The sequence below is a fragment of the Peromyscus maniculatus genome, chromosome 5 (assembly GCF_049852395.1).
Source record: "Peromyscus maniculatus bairdii isolate BWxNUB_F1_BW_parent chromosome 5, HU_Pman_BW_mat_3.1, whole genome shotgun sequence".
Classification (NCBI taxonomy): Eukaryota; Metazoa; Chordata; class Mammalia; order Rodentia; family Cricetidae; genus Peromyscus; species Peromyscus maniculatus.
In genome coordinates this window covers 137,401,192-137,422,480 of record NC_134856.1, presented here as the reverse complement: position 1 = coordinate 137,422,480, position 21,289 = coordinate 137,401,192, and the positions used below count along the sequence as shown (strand labels likewise).

The 21,289-nt window shown below is 50.1% G+C and overlaps 1 protein-coding gene across 9 annotated transcripts in view; it reads right to left on the bottom strand.

Annotated features, from left to right (window-relative positions):
• Slc25a48 (solute carrier family 25 member 48) overlaps positions 1 to 16,795 on the bottom strand; it is a 46,557-nt gene extending 29,762 nt beyond the window's left edge. For 5 of the 9 annotated variants that reach the window (XR_006072686.2, XR_006072685.2, XM_042278556.2 and 2 more), the window contains exons 1-4: positions 16,610 to 16,790; positions 13,197 to 13,240; positions 5,479 to 5,550; positions 3,232 to 3,490 (exon numbers count right to left, since the gene is read on the bottom strand). Coding sequence is in view for 6 of the 9 variants with exons in the window: in XM_042278556.2 (XP_042134490.1) it covers positions 3,232 to 3,490; positions 5,479 to 5,550; positions 13,197 to 13,240; positions 16,610 to 16,655 (421 nt within the window). In the remaining 3 variants the exon portion in view is untranslated. Of the gene's footprint in view, positions 1 to 3,231; positions 3,491 to 5,478; positions 5,551 to 13,196; positions 13,241 to 16,609 lie in introns of all 9 variants that reach the window. The other 4 variants (XR_013051671.1, XM_042278553.2, XM_076573431.1 and 1 more) reach the window with 4 other exon arrangements.
• Between the last annotated feature and the right edge of the window lie 4,494 nt (positions 16,796 to 21,289).

Below are 21,289 nucleotides of genomic sequence, written 5' to 3'. Positions count from 1 at the left end.
TAGAAATATACAACAGATGGCAATTAATAATTCAGGGGTCGACCCACCAGAGGAGTAACCCTCTGATGGAGGAATCCCATCAAGCAAGGCTTACGGAACCGCAGACTCTGGACTGGTTGCTTCTGTCTGTAATTTTTCTTGTGTGTCATTACATTTCTTCCCTAAGAACTGCTCTGGGTGTTTTCCCTCTGCTTGTGTGTTTATCTCATGAATATATTCCATCTACTGGGCACACATATAGCTGTGGATGGTCAGGAAGATGATTTCTGCTTAAGCTGTATAATTCTGATGAATAGAAATAATACTAGGATATTTTTCATTATTCAGATGGACATAGGAAAATACTCAGCTACAAAGACAGTCTTTTATACATTTTTGCTAAGATCTCAGAGCAAATCCAAAATAGACTAAGTTGCTCCTGGAGACAATTTGTTCAAGGACAAATTCCCAAGTGTCTGTTGAGCCAAAGTCAGGCTGAAAGCATTAGGACATAAACCCCCTGCAGTAATAGACCTTCTGCACGTACTCTTAACCTCGGTTTATGATACAAGACTAGGTTTAGCCAGCTAATTGTTTACCGCTTAGGTCCTTGGTTTCAATATCACTTTCTGTCTGGGAACCCTGACCACTTAGGCCAAGTGTTACTCACTGGCCCATCAGTGTGACGTCTGTAGTCTGAGAAACTGTGTGACTTATCATGTGTTATGAGAATGGGTCAGACCCTGTATATGTAACTCAGTATTGCCCAGAGTTTAGCTGTTGAAGTGAGTGTATGTGTGTGAGTGTGAGTGTGTGTGTGCTAAAAGAGGGATGGAGCTGAATGTGCAGAAGAGAAGTGAGAAGGAAGTGTGAGGAGATGTAGCTGAGTGGGTAGAGAGGTGTAGAAAAGAAACGTGTATGTAGGGGAGATGTATGTGAAGGAAGAGATGTGGCCATATGGTGACAGAGCCATATAAATGAGATGTATAGCTGAGGCTGTGTGGAGATTTGTAACTGTGTGGAGACAAGGAAAATGAATCTGTACAGAAAAGAGATATAACTGTGCAAAAGAAATATGTAGCTGTGTGGAAATGTAACTGTGTGAAAATAGATGTAATTATGGAGAGAGATGTATGGCTGTGCAGGAAAGAGATGTATGCATGTAAAGATATATATATATATCTGTATATATATCTGTATATAAAGAATGTAGCTGTGTAGAGTTCAGAAAGAAAAATTTTCAAGATAAAGTAAAAGAGAAAGTTACCATCACAAAGTGTGTATTTCCTTATTTCCCCTAAGAGAGAAAAAGTCTAGCCCTTGCCACATCTGTGGATTTTTTTTTTACATACCCTGGTGCTTCCTAGAGGCTCTCACTCCAGTTAACAGTTTTTATATCCTGCTCTCAACTCTGCTCCAAGCCCTCTCAGATCTAGCCTAGCTGAGAGCCTATATTTTCCCACAATCCATCCATTTTCTGTCTAGCTCTTAGATGGAGGTACCTGGAGATGAGGCAATAAAGTCTTGTTCCAGGGTCCTCAGCACAGACCCCTGAGTGCATCGTGCAACAGGTCCATAGATGGTACTCATGTCTACCTTACACTGCCATAGCTCATCACCCAGTTTTGAGGCCCTTTGGGGTCCATCCATTTCCCTGACTGACTCCCACCTTCCTCCTCTCTAGACACTTCCAAGCAAGCCTTCAAATCCCCGTGGCTCAGACCTTATCCCACCATCATCCCAGCGTCCTCCACAGAGCAGATGTAGGTAGGAGAAGTTAAAACAGGATGACATCAAATCCTATCAAGAAACTTCACCCACTTCTGGGCCTGGTGTCTCAGACCTGTAATACCAGCTGCTTAGGCAGCTGAAGCAGGAGGATTACAAGTTCCAGGCCCTGGATAACTTAGATCTTCTCTCAAAAATAAATAAGTAGATAAATAAGTCTGGGGAATGTGTGTCTTCATTGAATATCTTCCACCGTCTGGACCCAGTGAGGAGAGTCCCTGTAATTTCAGACTGGAGAGCTTTTCTGAAGCAGACAGGGCAGGGTGCCTGCTCATGAAATGTCATTCTGCATACCCTTGCTTTTACCCCTGGGATGGGACGGGATGGGCCTGCCTCATACCTCCCTGGTGGCTCTGTTGTGATCCTGCATCTCCTCTGTCCTGACACTGACTTTATGTATTGGAGAGAGACACATCCTCATGGCAGCTGGGCAACAGGCCCTCCCCTCTGCCTAGTGGGGAGTATCAGCCTCACACTCAGAGGACTTGGGACCTGCACTAGACACTGCCTGGACAGGGAGCTGGGGACCTGGGCCAGGGTGCTCTGAGTAAGCTCGTGGGTCTCCCATTATGTCACACAGCTGAACCCCAGGCTCAGTGAGCAGAGCAGTCACAGCAACATTTCGAAGGCTACCAGCAAAAGGGGCTTATCATATACATAACATAACAGGAAAGACCAGGGATCCAGCCCCTCCATTCTACAGAAATGGAAACTGAGGCAGGGAGAGGGCAACACCTCATCTGGAGAATGGTAAAAATTCAGTGAAAGAACCAGGAACAAAACTCTGAGGCACTGAAATATGCCTCCTCCAGCACCCAACTCCACCAAGGCTGACACACAGTGTGCGCCCCCTCCTCCAGCACCCAGCTCCACCAAGGCTGGCACGCAGCGTGCGCCCCCTCCTCCAGCACCCAGCTCCACCAAGGCTGGCACGCAGCGTGTGCCCCCCCCCCTCCTCCAGCACCCAGCTCCACCAAGGCTGGCACGCAGCGTGCGCCCCACCCCCTCCTCCAGCACCCAGCTCCACTAAGGCTGGTACACAGCGTGCGCCCCCTCCAGCACCCAGCTCCACCAAGGCTGACATGCAGCGTGCGCCCTCCTCCAGCACCCAGCTCCACCAAGGCTGGCACGCAGCGTGCGCCCCACCCCCCCCTCCAGCACCCAGCTCCACTAAGGCTGGTACACAGCGTGCGCCCCCCCCCCCCTCCAGCACCCAGCTCCACCAAGGCTGACAACAGGACACGCAGCGTGCGCCCCTCCTTCCCTTCCTCCTCTGCCAAAGCCACTTTTAAGAGCAGCATGGAAAACTCTCAGGAAGAGAAGGTGAAAGGTGGTACTTGTGGTGAACAGGGTGGGGGTGACCTTGCGCACTAACAAGGCTATGGACAATGGTACCCCAGATCCAGCCAACTGGGAAAAGGTCACAGGTCCTCAGCACCAAATTTCCCTCCATTGGCCTCTTACCTTCCCGAAACGGCTGTGTTTGCATCTGCAGTCGGATCTTGATGAGGTCCACGGGACCGCCCAGCCCAACAGAGATCACACCGGCCACCATGCTGGCCAGGAGGAGGTCAGACAGACTTCGGCCAGGGCCGGTCTCAGGCTCCTCACAGCGGTGCCGGCTGAGGAACCGTTCCGTGTTACTGAAGACCCCGAACACCACCGAGTTGTAGACGGCAACGCTGGCCAGGGGGAAGGACATGCCCTTGAAGAAGCCAAACACCTGTGGCAAGGGGATCCAGTGCGAGGAAGTGTGAGGCCGAACCACTGCCCCAGGGTCTCTGTCTGCATACTAGGTGTGGGACTCCCCTGATGCTCTGGGCCTCCCTCCTGGGAGCTTTGGGTAATACATGCTGGAGACATCCCGAGTCAATAATCCACTGTCTCAGAAAAGAGCTCCAAAGAGGGTCTAGATGGCACAGATAAGACGGAGGAGGAGGGCCACACACAACCCAGGCAGTCAGTCTAGACCCAAAGAGGAGCCTTCTGCACAATACAGCCTTGGCATCGTATATGATGCTAAGATGGTGTGTGTGTGTGTGTGTGTGTGTGTGTGTGTGTGTGTCTGTCTGTCTGTCTGTCTGTCTGTCCCAAACGGCAGTGTCTGGAGCTGGAGAAAAGCAGGCTATGCTGCAGAACACCTGAGAAGCCCTAAGGAGCAGTGGGCATGACCAAGCACCGACACACCTCCTCACTGGCCTCTCAAGCGAAGCATGCGCTCTCTCTTTGGTTGCTTTCTGTATGTCAAGCCTTCGGGGACACCAATAAGAAAACAGTCTTCACCCTCCTGAGCTCATGGTCTGGGGGTGGGACAGATGAGGATGGGGAGCAGGGTACAGACAAACTGACAGGCAATATAGTACAACTCACTAAGTCTGTGGTAAGGGGCTAACAAAGGGATCTCCCAACAGTGCCAGGAACAGCCTGTAGGTGACAGCACCTCAGAATGGGGCCCCCTCCACACACAGACACATATAAATACACACACATACAAACATGCATGCACACACATATATATGCATGTGCACATACATACACACACATAGAGAGAGAGAAGAGGGTAGAGTGGGGAGGGGGAGGCTGAGAAACAATGCTTCCTGCTGGGGTCAGGGTCTCCTCTATAACTGTGTTCTCGGTAAGACCACAGCTGTTCCAAGGAAAACTGGAAAATTCCACAGCCGCTGGAAGAACTGAAACAGTACACACGTGCCACAGATGAGAACGTCCTAGGAGGCCACTTCACACACTGAACATGTGCAAAGCTATGCCACAGACTGGTGCTCCTGACAGGGCAGGACACCCCACATACATGTGCGCACACACACATGTATGTGCAAGTCTTGTTTCAGGCTCTTCCTCCATAACTTGGGATGCTGAGCTACACTACCCCAGAGGCACCACCTGAAGTCCCTGCAGAGTCCTGGCAGTGGGACACTGGCTGGCAAGTACTGCAGAGGATGTGAGCCAGAAAAGGAGACTCAACGGCTCTCTCAGGAGACGGGGAGTCACACCCACCACCTCAGAACGCCAGGTTGGCGGTGCGCACCCTGACTTCAGAGCAGCCAATCGAGGGGGTGGAAACAACACTGGCCGTCAAGACGAACTTGTCTTCTGACAAGCTCGGTACTTGCAGGAGGCCACACAACCGTGGGGCGTTGGTTAGGATGGGGCCTGTGGCACCAACAGTCACAACTGGGTGCATTCCCAGGACTCAGAGGAAAGTGCAGAGCTGCCACGAACTGCCTTTGACCGTTTCTTTAAATTAGGTCATTTCACCCTCAATTTATTTATTTTTTATTTTAGATTCCCAATGGGTAGTCTTAGAAAGCAACCCACTAGTTCTTAAAAGGGAGCTGGTGTTATAAAATATCATTCTGTTTCCTATTTGAAAATCAGCGCCTGGTCACATGGGGAAGGTTCTGTACCCAGATAAAGGGAAGTCTGCTGTGGCTCAGCTTACCCAGCAATCATTGTTTCAGGAAACTGACAGTGGGCCTTTCCATACTGTGGTGCTAAAAGCCCTCAGAGCTTCTCCAGAGTCCATACAACACCAGTGTCTCCCCAGCAACGCCATATGGTGCAAAACGAGAAACTAGGTGATAAGCAGGAACAAGCTGCCTCATGCCTGTTGCTCTGGTGTAGGAGTGTGGCCCTGGCCCCAGCCCGTGGGAGAGCCCAGCAGGCACCCTCCACCCGCCCCAGGACACTCACACTCTCCCTCTTGTACACCATGCGGATACAGTTGAATGTGTTCCCATAGCCAACACCAGCCTGCAGGCGAGTCTGTGGAGAGAGGCAAGGGCAGAGACACACTCTGAGATAGGTCACAAGCCCACGAAGTTGCCCAAAGTGACCTAGCCAGGGAGGAGGACCAGGCTCAGTCCTGGCCAGCTTGGTGACACATGATCTTCAGGGACACTTGCTCTGATATCCATCCAGCCCAGTTCCACACAGCAGAAGGCTGCTTGAAGTCAGAGAATGACCCAGATCAGTTAGGTGTGTAACTATGATGGCTGCTGAATTTAAGAGGCTCGCCTCAAGTACAAAAAGCCAAACCGTGGCTCTGTCCTACCTCTGAGGTCCATCACTCCACATCAGTCCATTGTTCTAGATGTCTTTGGGGACACCTGCCCATTTTTCCACCTTTCTAGTCTCTGTCCCTCTCTCACCTGGACAAGGCCTCCAGCCCTTCTCTACACCACAGCCAGGCTGATGTTTCTCAAAAATCACTGCAATCATGACACTCTGTTTACAACTCTCCAGGGCCCTCTATCAAATGCTGCCAATGCCCAGGCACTTTGAGGGTGGGGATTGGCCTGCCTGTTACCCTCCACACCATTTCCTCCAATGGCATCCTCCTTTCCATGCCAACCACACATACATTTCCTGCCTCCAACCTTTGCTCTTGCTGGTCCTCTGGAATTCCCTCCCGTCCCTCTTCTGTTGGGTCTGCGCTTCGGTAGACTATGTAGGGTTCATGTTAGATTAAGACACACATAAGCTTAGTACATGGATTCCCTACCAGGAGAGGGCCACCCATCTCGCTCTCCTCTTGTCCTTGCCTGGAGAACAGCCTTAGCACAGTAACAACTCTGCAGCCACCTAAGAGGTCACATGGCTAGGGCATACGGCATCCTCTAGGAAGTCTGGATAACCGGGGGCAGGAGGCAACAGGCACAGAGCCCACAGGACTGTTCAGAAGAGCGTCTGCCCTGGCCTCAGAGGGTCCCTTCTTTATACATACACTGAAAGTCTCCCTGAGAGGGCCCAGAGTGGTCCTGCCCCCTGCAGCACCTAGTGGGCAGCAAGGAGTGAAGGTCCTCAGAAGGCAGGACAGCAACAGGCTCCAAGCTGGCAGCTGTCTGCAGCCCCAACCTTCCATGATAAGCAAGGGTATCTTCTAGCATGTATCGTTTTAAAAATAATTCTAATGCCGAATGTCATTTATTGAAGGAGGGAGGAGGTCTTAAATACAGGCTTACAGCACAATGGGGGAACCTCGGAGGGCAGAAGTTCACTACCGATGTTTTACAATCTTGCATTTAAGCTGTTAACGCCCAGTATGCAGGATACACAGACAAGGAACTTCCCTTAAGCATTCAGGAGGGTGGAACCCGGCAGGGAATTAGCATAGGGAGGATATCAAGGTCAAGGTCAGCAAGCAAGGCAACAGTTACCCAAAACAGGGGCCAGGGACCTACAGGTCCCCCTTTTACTAAAAAATGAGCTTCTGACTTAGGTTTCATGGGAAATCAGCAGGTCACCTTACACGTCATGGAGACGCCTGCCCAGGCCACATAGGCACTCTGTCTTAGGTTGGTGAGCGCCCCCAGGCATTACCAATCTCTGAATACTCATTATCATACAGGCTCAGTCGTGTGTGAGCTGCAGAATTAACTGCTGCCAAAGATCTCAAAGTGGCGCTGGGCTTGCAATCTGTGTGTTCAACACAGAAAAGACCAACAGAAGTCCTCCTTCCCTGCCCCAGTCAACTACACACATTATAACTTTTTAAATATCTTTTTTAATTTAATGGCTTTTTGTGTCTAGTCTTGTTTATAAAATCTTAGTACCGATTATATTTTAAATTGAAACTTCATAAATCATATTTAAAACACAGAAAGCATGTTTGACTGTATCCAAAATATCAAGTACAGGCAAAGTACAGTGTGGGGGCCCACAGAGAATCCATAGTGAGGCCTTATTCCATCTTGACTGAAGGTCAAGAGAATCTGAGCTTGTTTTGCCCCACAAGGCTACATAACAGGATATTTTGCCAAAGGTGTGGTTACCAGGTGTCTTGAGTACTAAGGAGGTGTTTACACTTGTTTGTGTACTTTGAACCATGATGTCTTTTGTGCGCCTTGCTTTGGGTATAAAAAGACTGTGGATAATAAGCTCAGGGTGACTATGGTATTAACTCAGAGACCTCCTGATGCTAAAATAATAATAATAATAATAATAATAATAATAATAATAATAATAATTCTAAGTGTGCAACTAATATGGGAATACATTGTCAATAAAAGTTTCACTATAAGTTCAGAGGCTCCCCGAACCCTATCTCACTCACCTTTCTCTAAGGAGCAGCCATGGTCAGTGGCATAACCAAGAATTTGACCGACATCTACTTACATTAATAAACATATGTAGCATAGATAATAGATGGGAAATGCTATCATGCTGTGCTGTTCATAAGTGTTAGGTTTATAATTAGGGAGATGAATTACCTTACTCAGACACCATTTGTTAAATGTCAATATTATAAGATTATCAGAAGATTCAGCAATAAAGACAGCAAAATCTCAGACCTCATGGATAACATAGCTTAGTAGGGTTGGAAAAATATAATGAAAAAAAATCTCCAAGAGTAGTTGAGCAACATATAGATGAATTAAAGGCAGAAGGAGGGGCCAGAGAGATGTCTCATCAGTAAGAGCACTGATTGCTCTTGAAGAGGACCTGGATTTAGTCCCTAGCACCCACATGGCAGTTTACAACTGCCTGTGAGTCCAGTTCCAAGGGACCTGATGTCCTCTTCTGGCCTCTGAGGGCACTGCACACACTGTACACAGACACACGTGCTGACAAAATGCTTATACACATAAAATAAAAAAATCTAAAAATGTAGAGTGAACACAGAGCAGGGTGGGTACTAAGGAGGGGTCGATCTGGGAGGAGTTGGGGGAAGAGAGTAAATATAATCAAAATACACTATGAAATACTCAAAGAATACATAAAACACTGCTTTAAAAAAAACAAAGCATGGCAAAATAACTGGAATATAAGCAGACAGTAAACCTCAAAGCTTTGAGAATAATAATTTCAAAATGAAGTATATCTGCTAGCTGAATGCTATAAAAAAAAATAAGCCCATGTCAAGAAAGGCTGAGTGGCAGTGAAGGAAACTTAGGCTGCTGAGTGGGAGAGACACTCTGGAATTCGTAGTAGTAGGGGGCTGAAAGCCACAGAAACCAAACTTGGGGTGGTATGTTCCCAACCAGGATGATGACAGGGACTATGCAGGTGATGTAGGCCTCTCTCCATATCCCACTTAAAGCTGGCATAAGGTCCCAAACTATCTCTCCCTGGCCCCAGCTCTGCCACAGGGTGGTAGAGACAATGGAGGAACAAGTTCCCCCCAAGGTTGAACAGTTAAAGCACTCAAGCCCACGTGGACTTAACTCTAGAGCAAAGCCTGGATCCCAGAGCCTCCACTAGACACGTTGAGCCCTTGGCAGAGTGCTGAGGCTGGCAGCCGAGCCAAAGCTCCTGGCCCTGGTTACACCAGCTGCAGACCGAATGCACATCGGCACCCGGAAGCCCTTATCAAGCTGCATCCTGAAAGTGCCACACCTTACAGATGAAGTACACTGTTGGCTTTAGTTTCCACCATTGCCTGAAGCAGCCCAAGCATATTGTCACTGTCATACAGCTCTGGATATCAGCCATCCCAGTTCCTCACTGCAGGGGAAGAAGCCTTTCCCTGAGGCTGCCAGCCCAGGGCCTGATGGTCAGGGTGCTCCATGGATGAGTCTTGGGCCCCTGGTTTACCTCTTCTACCCCCGCTGTTGTCCGGGCAGGAATGAATTGTCCCTGCTCTGACTGTAGCACTCCGTGGACAATCCTCATGACAGATTCACCAGGAAGGGATTATCTGCCCATTACTGATGAAGTGAGGAAAGTTCAGCACCAAGAGAGGGTGTGTTCGCTTTCTATCACTGGGACAAGACAGTGAAGACCAAGGCCACTTAAAAAGAAGACATTTAATTTGGGGGCTTACAGGTCCATCAGGGCAGAGAGCACAGTGGCAGGCAGGCAGGCCTGGTGCTGGAGCAGCAGCTGAGAGCCCACATGACCCACAGAATGAGGAGAGAGTCTAACTGGAATTGGGGGCTTTTGAAACCTCACAGCTTGCTCCAGTGGCACACTTCCTCCAACGGGGCCACGCTTCTTCATCCTTCTCAGACATTTCTAAGGGAGAACCAAGTGTTCACACATGAGCCTACTGGGCCATTCTCCTCCAAACCACCACAGAGGGCAAGGGTGTGGCTAAGACTGGACTCTTCTGACTGTGTTTGTGGGTACACAGATACATGGGGGTACACATGCACACATGTGTGTGAAGGCCAGAGGACAGCCTTGGGTATCATCCTCAGGGACATCATCCACTCCTTTTGAGATGGGATCTCTCACTGTCCCAGACCTCACCAACTAGATTAGCCTGGGTAGCCAGTGAGCTTCAAGGATTCTGTCTCTGCCTCTCAGTGCTGGGGTTCCAAGTGTGTGCCACCATGAAGTGTGTGCCACTGTGCCCAGCATTTTCACATGGATTCTGGAGATTGAACCCAGGTCCTTGTGCTTACAAGGCCGGTGCTTTGCTGACTGAGCCATCTCACCGGCCCTGCCTGGACTCCTATTTGGGGCTTGCCTGAGCCTTTTCATTTGGCAGAAACTCTAGAGAAAATGCCAGCCAGAAGGAGGAGAATGCTCCAGGGCAAACGAGAACACAAGGATATGTGTCCTGGTAAATCCAGGGCGAGCCACAGGAGCACGCCGCCACACTGGGGCTTCAGCAAGAGGGTTTCTGGCTGGACACCACCTGGATCTTCTCACAAGAAGGGTTTTTCCAGATGCAGAACAGGATGGGAAGAGGACAAGGCCAGGCTTTTCCAGTGTGTGTGCTGGGGTGGGGGAAGGCTTGCCTATGCAGGGGACAAGGAGATTCACTTTCCTAATGGCATGAATCCAGTGGTTCATGTCCTTAGAAAAGAGACACATCTTTGACAAGACACAGGCCATGCGAAGGCAGAGGCAGAGGTGTTAGAGAGGTGAAACCATGATCAGGACTGAGCAACAGCATAAGCCAGGACGGAGCATGGGGCACAGTCCCCTTGAGGTCTCCAGATGGGTCAAACAGCTTGATTTTGCTTTCTGCTTCCTGACTGCAAGAGAATCAATTTCTGGATTTTTAAAAAAGATTTATTTATTTTTACTTTTGTGTATGAGTGTTTTGCCTACATGTATATCTGCGCACCATGTGTGAGCAGTTACTGTGGAGGCCAGAAGAGCGCACCAAATGCCCCTGAACAGATGGTTGTGAACCACCTCATGTGGGTACTCGGGATTGAACCCACGTCCTTTAGAAGAGCAGACATTTAACCACTGAGCCATCTCTACAGCACCAATTTCTATTATCTTACGGCAGCCAATGTGTGGTAATTTACTACAGCAATCCAAGAAACTAATACCCCAGCCATCTTTTTATAGGTCAGTGTGTCACATCCTATTCAACAATAATGTGTTATGAGTTCACTTTTATCCAGTGAACTAGAGAAACAGTGGCATGTCCCTTGCTGTGACACAGAGGAACACATTTGGTGAGCACATCCATGGCCAGTCCACTGGGGAAGCCACTTGGGAGAAGGACTTCGGAAGTGCTTCCACATCATCCCAAAGAGAAATGAATGTATACTGCTTAGATTGCGAACCTTTAAACACATCCTCTGGATTTGGTTAAAGTTGCAGTAACTGGGGAGAAGATTAATTTACACTGATGATATTAAAGCGACAGCTGCCAGCTGAGCATGCCTAGTGGGTATCAGGAACGACTTTCTCACAGTCACCCTGCGAGGCAGAGTAACTGAAGCCTGCATCACAGGCTGTGCAAGCAGGAGCTGCCCGAATCCGGGTTTAGACCCATGCTGTGCCGCTCCACAGCCAGGATTTCTAGTTTGAGTTGTGCCTACCAACTGATCCCACTGGCGTTGATTATCAGAGGGACCTGTGGTGGGGTAGACTGGGAAGGAATTTGGTGAGTCTGAGCAAGTTGGGAGGCAGGAGTAGTCAGTGCCCTCCAGACAAAAGAACAATAGCTGAGCCCCACCCTGGAGAGGTATACAGCAGGCACAGAATAAGCCTGGCCCTGACCTAGGAGGGGCCATTGGCACATGCAGAGGAAGACAGAAAGAAAAGAAATTGTAGACATTTGAGTCAGGCCTCAGAGCTTCCTCTGTGTGCAGACCAGGCAGTCTTAGGAAGCATTGGAGCTCTATTGGTGGCCATGGCTGGGTCCCACTCGCCATGCATGGGTCATGTGTGGGATGACTGGGACTCAGGCTGTCCTTTTGTGGCATCTCACTCCTTCATTCCTGTTTTTCATGATATGACCTGAGACAAGCTCCCCTACCCCTTCAGGGGTACCTGTGAATGTCAGGAGGGCTCTGCTGGCTGCAGGGTCCTCATGCCCTATGTGCCTTTTCAAATTATTCCAACCCAGGTCCAAAGCCCCAGCCTGACAGCCACGCGCCCTCAGGACTGAGTGCTGACCTGCCTACATTGAGTCCGCAGTTGTAACGCAGATTCAGTGCAACACCAAAACTGTCTTGCTGGCCTTTGCCAAGCATGGTGCCCACCTCAGCACTCCTTCCCATGGAGCTCCCTGTGCCTGGCATGAATTTCCAGTGACTGGAAACCCAGTCCCACAAGCTCAGACCCCAGCTCACATCTGAAACCTTTTCTGATTGTTCAGCTCCCCAGGGACTTGGAGGAGGACAGTCATCTGTCCCCAGGGACTTGGAGGAGGACAGTCATCTGTCCCCAGGACTTGGTGAAGGACAGTCATCTGTCTCCAGGGACTTGGTGAAGGACAGTCATCTGTCCCCAGGACTTGGAGGAGGACAGTCATCTGTCCCCAGGACTTGGTGAAGGACAGTCATCTGTCCCCAGGACTTGGATGAAGACAGTCATCTGTCCCCAGGACTTGGTGAAGGACAGTCATCTGTCCCCAGGACTTGGAGGAGGACAGTCATCTATCCCCAGGACTTGGTGAAGGACAGTCATCTGTCCCCAGGACTTGGTGAAGGACAGTCATCTGTCCCCAGGACTTGGAGGAGGACAGTCATCTGTCCCCAGGACTTGGAGGAGGACAGTCATCTGTCCCCAGGACTTGGATGAAGACAGTCATCTGTCCCCAGGACTTGGTGAAGGACAGTCATCTGTCCCCAGGACTTGGAGGAGGACAGTCATCTGTCCCCAGGGACTTGGTGAAGGACAGTCATCTGTCCCCAGGGACTTAGAGGAGGACAATCATCTGTCCCCAGGACTTGGAGGACAATCATCTGTCCCCAGGTACCTGGAGGAGGACAATCATCTGTCCCCAGGTACCTGGAGGAGGACAGTCATCAGTCCCCAGGTACCTGGAGGAGGACAGTCATCAGTCCTAGCTCCTTCCTCACCAACACAGAAGATCCTGCAGGCAGACAGGAGACAGTGATGAAAATAAAGCAAGCCTCCTGGCGTCACATCCCCCAGGACAGAAGACCTGCCCTTGGCTGGAGAGTCCCTGGGGATCAGAGGGAGGCATGGTCCCAGGGGCAGACCCACTCCAGGTACCTTCCCAAGAGGTCATGAAAACACAGCGACTGTACCTTGACTGTGTCCAGAGGGTAGCCAACAATGACACTGGCTGCACCTGTAGGTCGAAGAACAATACTGGTCACCCAAACTCTGGACTCCTGGGTTGTCCCTGCCGTCCCCTAGAGGAGGTCAGAGACTGAGGCATGGCAGTCATGAGTCACCGGGGGTCTTCCAGCGCACAGGCCTGGCCCAGTTACTGAGGAAGACGGACAGTAGACTCAAACCTGGGCCTCATTCTTTAAAGTACCCCAAAATTAGAATTACAGCTCAGGTACAACTGGATATCCATGTGCTGAAGAATGGATTTAGATCCTGCCTCACACCACATACAAAAAGTTATCCAAAACAGACCAAAGGGTTAAAACTATAAAGATACAAATATGTGGAAAATACTTTACAGCCCGGGTTTTGTAACATTTGTAACATTCGTAGTTACACTAAAGAAGGCACAAACAGCAAAGGAAGAAGACTAATAAAATAGGTGAACTAGACATCACAATAGATACTCTATGAAAGTGAAGACAGACAGACAGCGAAAACTGAGACATTGTTTCCAAATCACCTCTCTGTTAGGGTCTCAATTCCAGAACACACAGAGAACTCTTAAAACATTGTTTAGGTGGCTATAATTAACATCTGAGGAAGACATGCCAATGGTATGTCTTGGTATGTCAATGGTATATATATGCTCAACATCATTGGTCACTAGGGAAATGTAAATCAAAATAATAATGAAACTTCACATCCACTAAGATGGCTGCAATTTTAAAAAAGAAAAACAGATAAAAAGTGCTGACAAAGATAGAAAGAAATTGGACTTTTGTTTCTTTGTTTTTTGAGACAGGGTTTCTCTGTGTAGCCCTGGCTGTCCTGGATCTCACTCTGTAGACCAGGCTGGCCTCAAACCCACAGAAATCCACCTGCCTCTGTCTCTGTCTCCCAAGGGCTAGGGTTCAGGGCGTGCCCCATCATGGCCTGCACAAGAAATTGGGACTTGTGTCTGTATGTGCACTACATGCATATGGTGCCTGTAGAGGCTAGAAGAGGATGTCGGATTCCCTGAAATCGCACATATAGATGGATGGTTCTGAGTAAACAGATGCTTGGAAGTGGGCTGGAAGAACAGTGCGGACTCTTGTGAGCTCTCTCTCTCCCCCTCCAGCCCTGAGAACTCTTGTACATTGTAGATGGCAATGTGAAACAGTGCCATCACTGCAGAAAACTGGTTATTCCTCAAAAAAGTTAAACACAGAATTACTACATGACTCAGCACTCCAACCCTGGATCTATACCTAAGAATTCAAAGCAAGAACTCAAATAAGAACAAGCATACCATGATCACCACAGCGTTTATCACAGGACAAAGAGTGGGAACACAACCAATGGCCATCAAGTGGCATATAATGAATGAATGTGGTCGAGAACAATGGATAGCTAGTACTGTGTAGCCATTTCCTCCGAATGGAAACATCCCATCCTGGAAGAAGGATCCTTAAGACTCAGGAAGTAAAACTCACAAGTCTCAGAACTTCCTGAAACTAGTAAGATTGACAGGGTCCTCTTCCCAAAGTTATATAGGCAGTAAGGGCTGCTGGAGAGAGGAGACTCTGTCTAGTTAAGCTGAGACCAGGTGTACAGCAGCTTTTAGGAGCTGTTGGCCATGCTGGGGTGGTTCTTCAGTGAGTCTCCCAGGCTCCTCTAACTAACCCCTTGTGTGTACTCCTGGAAGGAACTCCAGTAAACTTCCTGACTGGTTAAGTTAGACCTTGATGCTCTGGGGGGGGGGGGGGTGAACAATTCATATCTACCCAGGTAAAGTCACAAAACAGGTAGGAATGGAGTACTGAACCCTGCTGCAATGTGGGTGAACCTTAAAAACATAGTATGCTAGGCAAGAGAAGCCAGACACAAAGGCAGACATGCTGTGTGACTTTATTTAAATGAATTGTGGAGAATAGGCAAAGACAAAAAGAACCCAGAAAACAGGTTAGGTTCCAAGGCTGGGAGGAGGGGAGGAGGTTAGGAGTGATAACTGAATGGATAAGGAGGAGGCAGGGAGGAAAGGGAGGGAGGGAGGGAAGGAGAAGGGAAGAAGGGAGGGAGGGGGAAGAGAGAGAGAGAACAGGACATCTGGCTACACAAAGTCTCAAAGTCACCTAGATGAAGAAGCCTTTGCGGTCCCTAGCAACTGACATTCACACAGGGCTGTTTTTCCAGGACAAATTCCTCCACCCCATTGGTGAAAAAGGCAACATCTCCCCCAGCAGAGGAGTCTAACAAGCCAGGCAACAGGGACGCTTGTTGCTTGGTCTAGAACCTCCTGTCTTCTTCACCCTCCACTCTCCCCTGAACTGGGCAGCAGGGAGTTGAACAGCAGCCAAAGAAAGCCTGGACCTGCTGGTCCAGCTCAGCCCAGGTGCCACTGTCTCCCCCCAGGGTGGGGCAGTCATCCTCAGGTCTGGAGCAGCAGCTCAGAGCCCTGCTCACACTCAGCCCACATACCTGAAAGCAGGGATGCAAAATAAAAATCGAGGTACTAGGGCAGTAGTTTCTAGAGCTTGGAAAGTCTGTAGGGCTTCAGAAAAACGTGGGGGACACTGTGGTGAGATTTTGTTGCACAGTGTCATTCAGGAAGACAACTAGTGGCACTTGACAGGGACCTCAGCACACAGCTAGCAGCAGCGGGTGGTCTTGGGCTTTACTCTAAGACTGTTTTGTTAACTATTCCAGTCATGTTTTGCTTTGCGACAGTAAAATGATGGTGCATGTGGTGACCCCTAAGCACAGGGACCAAAGAGTCCAGAAGAGCTGTCGAGAAGGACATTGAAGAAGGTGAGAGCTGATAGGTGACAGTGGTGGATCAGAGGGATTCCTCTCAGCTGTCTCAGGCAAAAGCACCAGTAATGCTCCACTCCCTGCCCCATGGATCCGCTCCCTCCAGGGGCAACGCCCTTGAGAACAACCTGATCTTAAAGTCCAGGTTCTTGGCCACCCTGAGACCGGGGTTCAGGAGCCAAGCCAAGCGCCAACCTAAGCACAAATTTCTTGGAGAAATGTTCCCATACCCAGGTGCGCTCTGGGTCACTGAAGGGTGTGCACACACTGGGGTGGCTCCATTGGTTGTCTGCCCCGACCAGCGGTTTAATCATTATGGGATCCAAGTTCCTTGGGACCTGACATTGAGGCAAATCAGAAGCTTGAGGAAATCACTGTGAATCTGAAGAGCTTGGCTTCAGAAGCTAGGAGGGACATCAGGACCAGCCAAGCGGACTGGGTTAGGGACGCGGGGTACTGCAGGCGTCACTCACGCCAAGCAAACCAGGCAATGCAAAGCGCACTGAGAACACCAGGTGCAAACAAGCTGGCGCAGCTTGCCCTGTAGTGCGGGGGTGAAGGGGGGGCGCTGTCCTGAAAGCACACTCACCTCCGATCCAGCCCGCCGCGAAGTCTTCCAGCTGGAAGTTGCCCATGGCTAATGCGACTTGCGCCCGGGCAACGTCCGCTCAGTGTGTGTCGAGCATGGCCGGTGTCCACAAGCGCAGGCGACTCGATCACCCTGCAGGTTCTTCCCCAAATTCAGTGTTCCAGCCACCCGCGCTTGGGCAGTCAGCGAATGAGGGCGGGTGGCTGACAACCCGCCCCCAGAGGATCTTAAAGGCACAGCACTCTAGAGGCGTGATCCAGGAGGCTGTCCCAGTTACCAAGGGAATTCCCTTGGTATGTATGGCCACCGCCCTCGCTCTTCCCAACAACACAGCCTCAGGGTCCTCCATGTCTTCCAGGTGAAAGCAGCAGCCAGAGGAGCGAAAACCTGTTTAGGACACGCTTGCAAAGCTGTTCAAGAGAGTGAAGGAGGGAGACTTCACAAACACCACACTTGCCTGCAGTAGGACCCACCCGGCAAGACTCTCCGCTGTGTGGAAGGGCACACAGCCTTGTTAGGACTAATAGAAGGTTTGGGGAGATGGGTTAGTGGGGAAGAGCACTTGCTAGATAAGCATGAGGGCCTGAATTTGGGTTCCCAGGACCCACATAAATGCCTGGCATCGTTAGGTGCCTAGAACGTCAGAGTTGGGGGGCAGGGACAGGGGTCCCCAGAGACAAGAGGATTGCTGGGGCTTGCTTGACAGTCGGCATAGAGGAAAACAGAGTAGGACACTTGAGATCCTCGTCTCCTCAACACACATATACACATGCATGCATACATGTGCACACACACATGCACACACATGCATGTGTGCACACAAACTGTAACTGAACAGCATCTACAAACCAAAAATTCTTAATGATTTGACCAGCTGATGGAAAGCCATGGGCCATTTCACTATATGATGGAGTACACATGATTTTTCCAAGCTAGTTCTAGAGTTAAGAGACTGCCTCTCCTCCTCCAGGTCACACACTGTCCGCATGCCCTGGGTTGAGAGTCACATCCATCACTGAGTAATTGAATAAGGTATGGGAGTACCTCATTCAGAAATCAGCTCAAGCCAGCTCTGAATGAGTCTGTTATCCTGCACTTAACTGAAGCCCCCTTCCTCTGCTCTTGATTAATCTTTTCATCAAGTCTGTGGACTCCACTCCACAGGCCAGGAAAGCCATTGTGTGTTCAAAGTATAAAATGTATATGCATCTCACACAGAAATGATAATCCTTCAGAAAAGAGGCCAAAGCAGGCCATGAACATGTCCAGATCCTGGTCTGAAATCAGATTCCAAATTATTCCCCCAATATTGGCTTCCACAGGGAAAAGCCCAGGCAAGCCCTACCCAGAAGGGAAAATCCTGCAGCCTCCTCTGAAGTGTGCACACAGTCCCCTCCTGCAGACAGGTCTGGCCTGAATGGGCACCCCTGTATCGACCAAAGAGCCTCCTCACTACAACGGGAACACGGGAAAACGTTTCCAGCAGTCAGGCTGCAGTAAAGCAGCGGAAACTCGACTGCAGCTCGGACACTCTCTGATGTGTCCTCGGCTTTCGTGTTGGTAGAAACCAGTGGTCTCAATGCATTCCAGATGCTTTACTAACAGCCCAAGTGTTAGTCAGATGCAGACATGAATGATAAAAAGATAGCTAAGGGAACAGAGGGAATGTTGGCTTCAGTCTGCAACATTCCATCTCTCCACAATCACACATTCTGATGGATCAATCAGTAGCTCCACAGAGCCTTCTATATAAGTGAGGCTGTCTTAGAGGACATCGCACCACAGCCCTGGAGAGCTAGGCTCAACCTGACCAGCCTTCAGAGCAGGGAGGACAGAGTGATTCAACCAAACACTAATCTGGGTGGTGCCATGAGGGGTATGTTTAAGAGTATGGGTGGGTGATGATGGATGTTACTAGGGATGTTAACCCAGGGTTTTAAACCTCCTAGCTGCGAATGTGTATATGTATGTGTATGTGTATGTATGTGTGTGTATGTGTATGTGTATGTATATGTATGACCAGCACCACAGTCAACTGAACCTTGATCACCTGGGAAAGCTTCATTCAACCAATTCAAACACCCTAAAAGCAAACCACATGATGTCCTGAAAGACTAAGCTCTTGCCAGATGATTTCAGTCTTCTGGTCCATCCAACAAATGAGACCAGCTCAGATCAACTCTGACATTGCACACAGGGGCTTTGTTTTCTCAGGTAGAGCCCTGATGGGTACTCCGCATCACTGTGCACATCTTCAAACACAGATGTGGAAACTGAGGTACAGAGTGAGCAAACAAGATCCTATCAAGCTGGGGGTATTATCCCCCAGCTACAAAGTGGTGGCATGATTCTAGGGGCAATCTACAGATGCTGGCTGACTTTTCTGACACCCCCCCCCCTTCAACACCTCTTTTTCTGCCCCTCTGCTCTCCCATCTACCCCACCCCCAGCCTGAGATGGCACTTGGCAGGTGCTAGTATTGTCCTGTGCTGGCTTAATAGTGTGATTCCAATCAACTGTGGCCCTCCTCTAGCCATGCCCTTTCAAAGCCCTGAGCTCAGAGCACCTAGCAGTCCAAAGTATCTCTCTTTGGGGTGTGGTGGTATTGTGTTCCCCAAAATATTGTACATGCTAATAAACTTATCTGGGGTCAGAGAACAGGACAGCCACAATATTAAACATAGAAGATAGGCAGTGGTAGCACACACCTCTAATCCTAGCATTCCAGAGGCAGAAATCCCTTTGGATCTCTGTGAGTTCAAGGCTACACTGGAAACAGCCAGGCATGGTGACACACGCTTTTAATCCCAAGAAATGAGCCTTTAATCCCAGGGAGTGATGACAGATAGCAGAAAGGTATATAAGGCGTGAGGACCAGGAACTAGAAGCATTTGGCTGGTTAAGCTTTCAGGCTTTGGAACAGCACAGTTCAGCTGAGATTCATTCTGGATGAAGACTGAGAAGCTTCCAATCTGAGGAAACAGGATCAGCTGAGGAACTGGCCAGGTGAGGTAGCTGTGGCTTATTCTGCTTCTCTGATCTTCCAGCATTCACCCCAATAACTGGCCTCTGGTTTGATTTTATTAATAGACCGTCTATGATTCCTGATACATTTGGGGGTATGGTGTGGTGGGGATCCCCACCAGGTGCTGGCTCAACCTACACTGTCCTAGCCAAAAGGTAAAGGGTGGCCCTCTCTACCTTCCTCTGCAGGTAGACCACACATCCAGCCAACCCCCACCCCCCACCCCCCACCCCCCACCCACTGCAGTCCAGGGATATCCAGGCTGGCCACATGAGGCACCTTTGCTCCATTTGGAATGTCCTACCTCCCCCTGCCTCTAAGGAAGGTGACATTGTGCTCAACAGTGTCCAGCTAGCTTCCAGCAGGGGCGCAGCTCGGGGTTGATGGGAGTGGGGAGTGTGGCCTGGAGAAAGTCCCTCGGCTTGGCCTGCTCTTGTCCCACTGGCACTCTTGGGTCAGTGTGCAAGAGCCATTGGTCAGGCTTCCTTCTGCCAAAGCAAGAGTCTGACGGCTGGCACCTCTCCAGAGCCTCCTGAGGCGTGGGGCTCAGTGTTGGGCAGGTCCTCCTGTAGCCCTGTCCTCTTCCTCCATGAGGTGTGCACAGACTTTGGTTTTTAATTCCAGAGCCAACGCCCCCCCTCGGCGGGGAGAGTGTAGGACGAAGCAGGAAGCTCAGGCTGGCAGGGGTGGGGGGGTGGGGGGTGAAGAGTCACAGCCTGTGTCTGAGCTCACTTCATAGGCACATGGGGTCCGCTCAACCTTGAGGCCACAGCACTAGTGGAGCTAGGCTCTACCATGCCTGCGAGCCGGGCCTGTGACCATCTGGGAAACGGAAGGTCTCTGAAGAGCGGTCCTTTGGCGAGTCTACTGTTGGAGTGCATCCAGTGTGAAGCCAGCCAGTTCCCAAGGCCACTCTTGGAGGACCACCTAAGCACTTCCAGGCAGACTGCCAGCTCCTCAGTGCCGTGTCGGCCCCGTTAGGGTGGTCTTGAGTTGGCAGGCAGCACGGCTGGCAGACAGGATGGCCTCCCTGGCCCAGGGTTCTGCTGCTTGGTTGTCAATGAGCCTGAGATGACTGGAAGCCCTCACATTCCCGAGTGCATGCTGTGAGTCTACCCTGAAGCACGTCACAAGAAGAGTACAGAGAACCCTACATGGAGTGGCAGCATGGAGCAGGCAGGCCCTCAGAGTCCTGAGCCCTGGGGTGTGGGACCCGGCAGAACCCTGGTTCCTGCAAAGGAACCACCCATCCCTGGATTTCCCTCTTGGGGGCAGCATTGATGCCGCTGCTGAATCTATGCTGATTTCTGGGCTAGGATGCAACCAACCAGCTCATAAAGTAACCAGAGCTCAGAGTTAGCCTCTCAGATAGAGGGGCTACCGAGGCTGCCATGGCCAGAGAGAAATTCCATTCCATTCTCCCTCAGCTCTTCCACACAGAGCTCTTGCAGCATGCCTATGTGGTAGGGGCATGTGTAGGATGGGGTGGGTGCTGGTGTCCTTGGATAATGGGACCCATTTCCTGTGTCTCCTTCAAGGGCAAGAGAAGCTCCTGGGTACTGGTATATGCCAGCCTTTCCTTTGGAGAAAGCCGCTAAAGAAGAGACTGTTTGCCTGGAATAGGACATGGATGCCACTGGGAAAGCGCTGGAGGA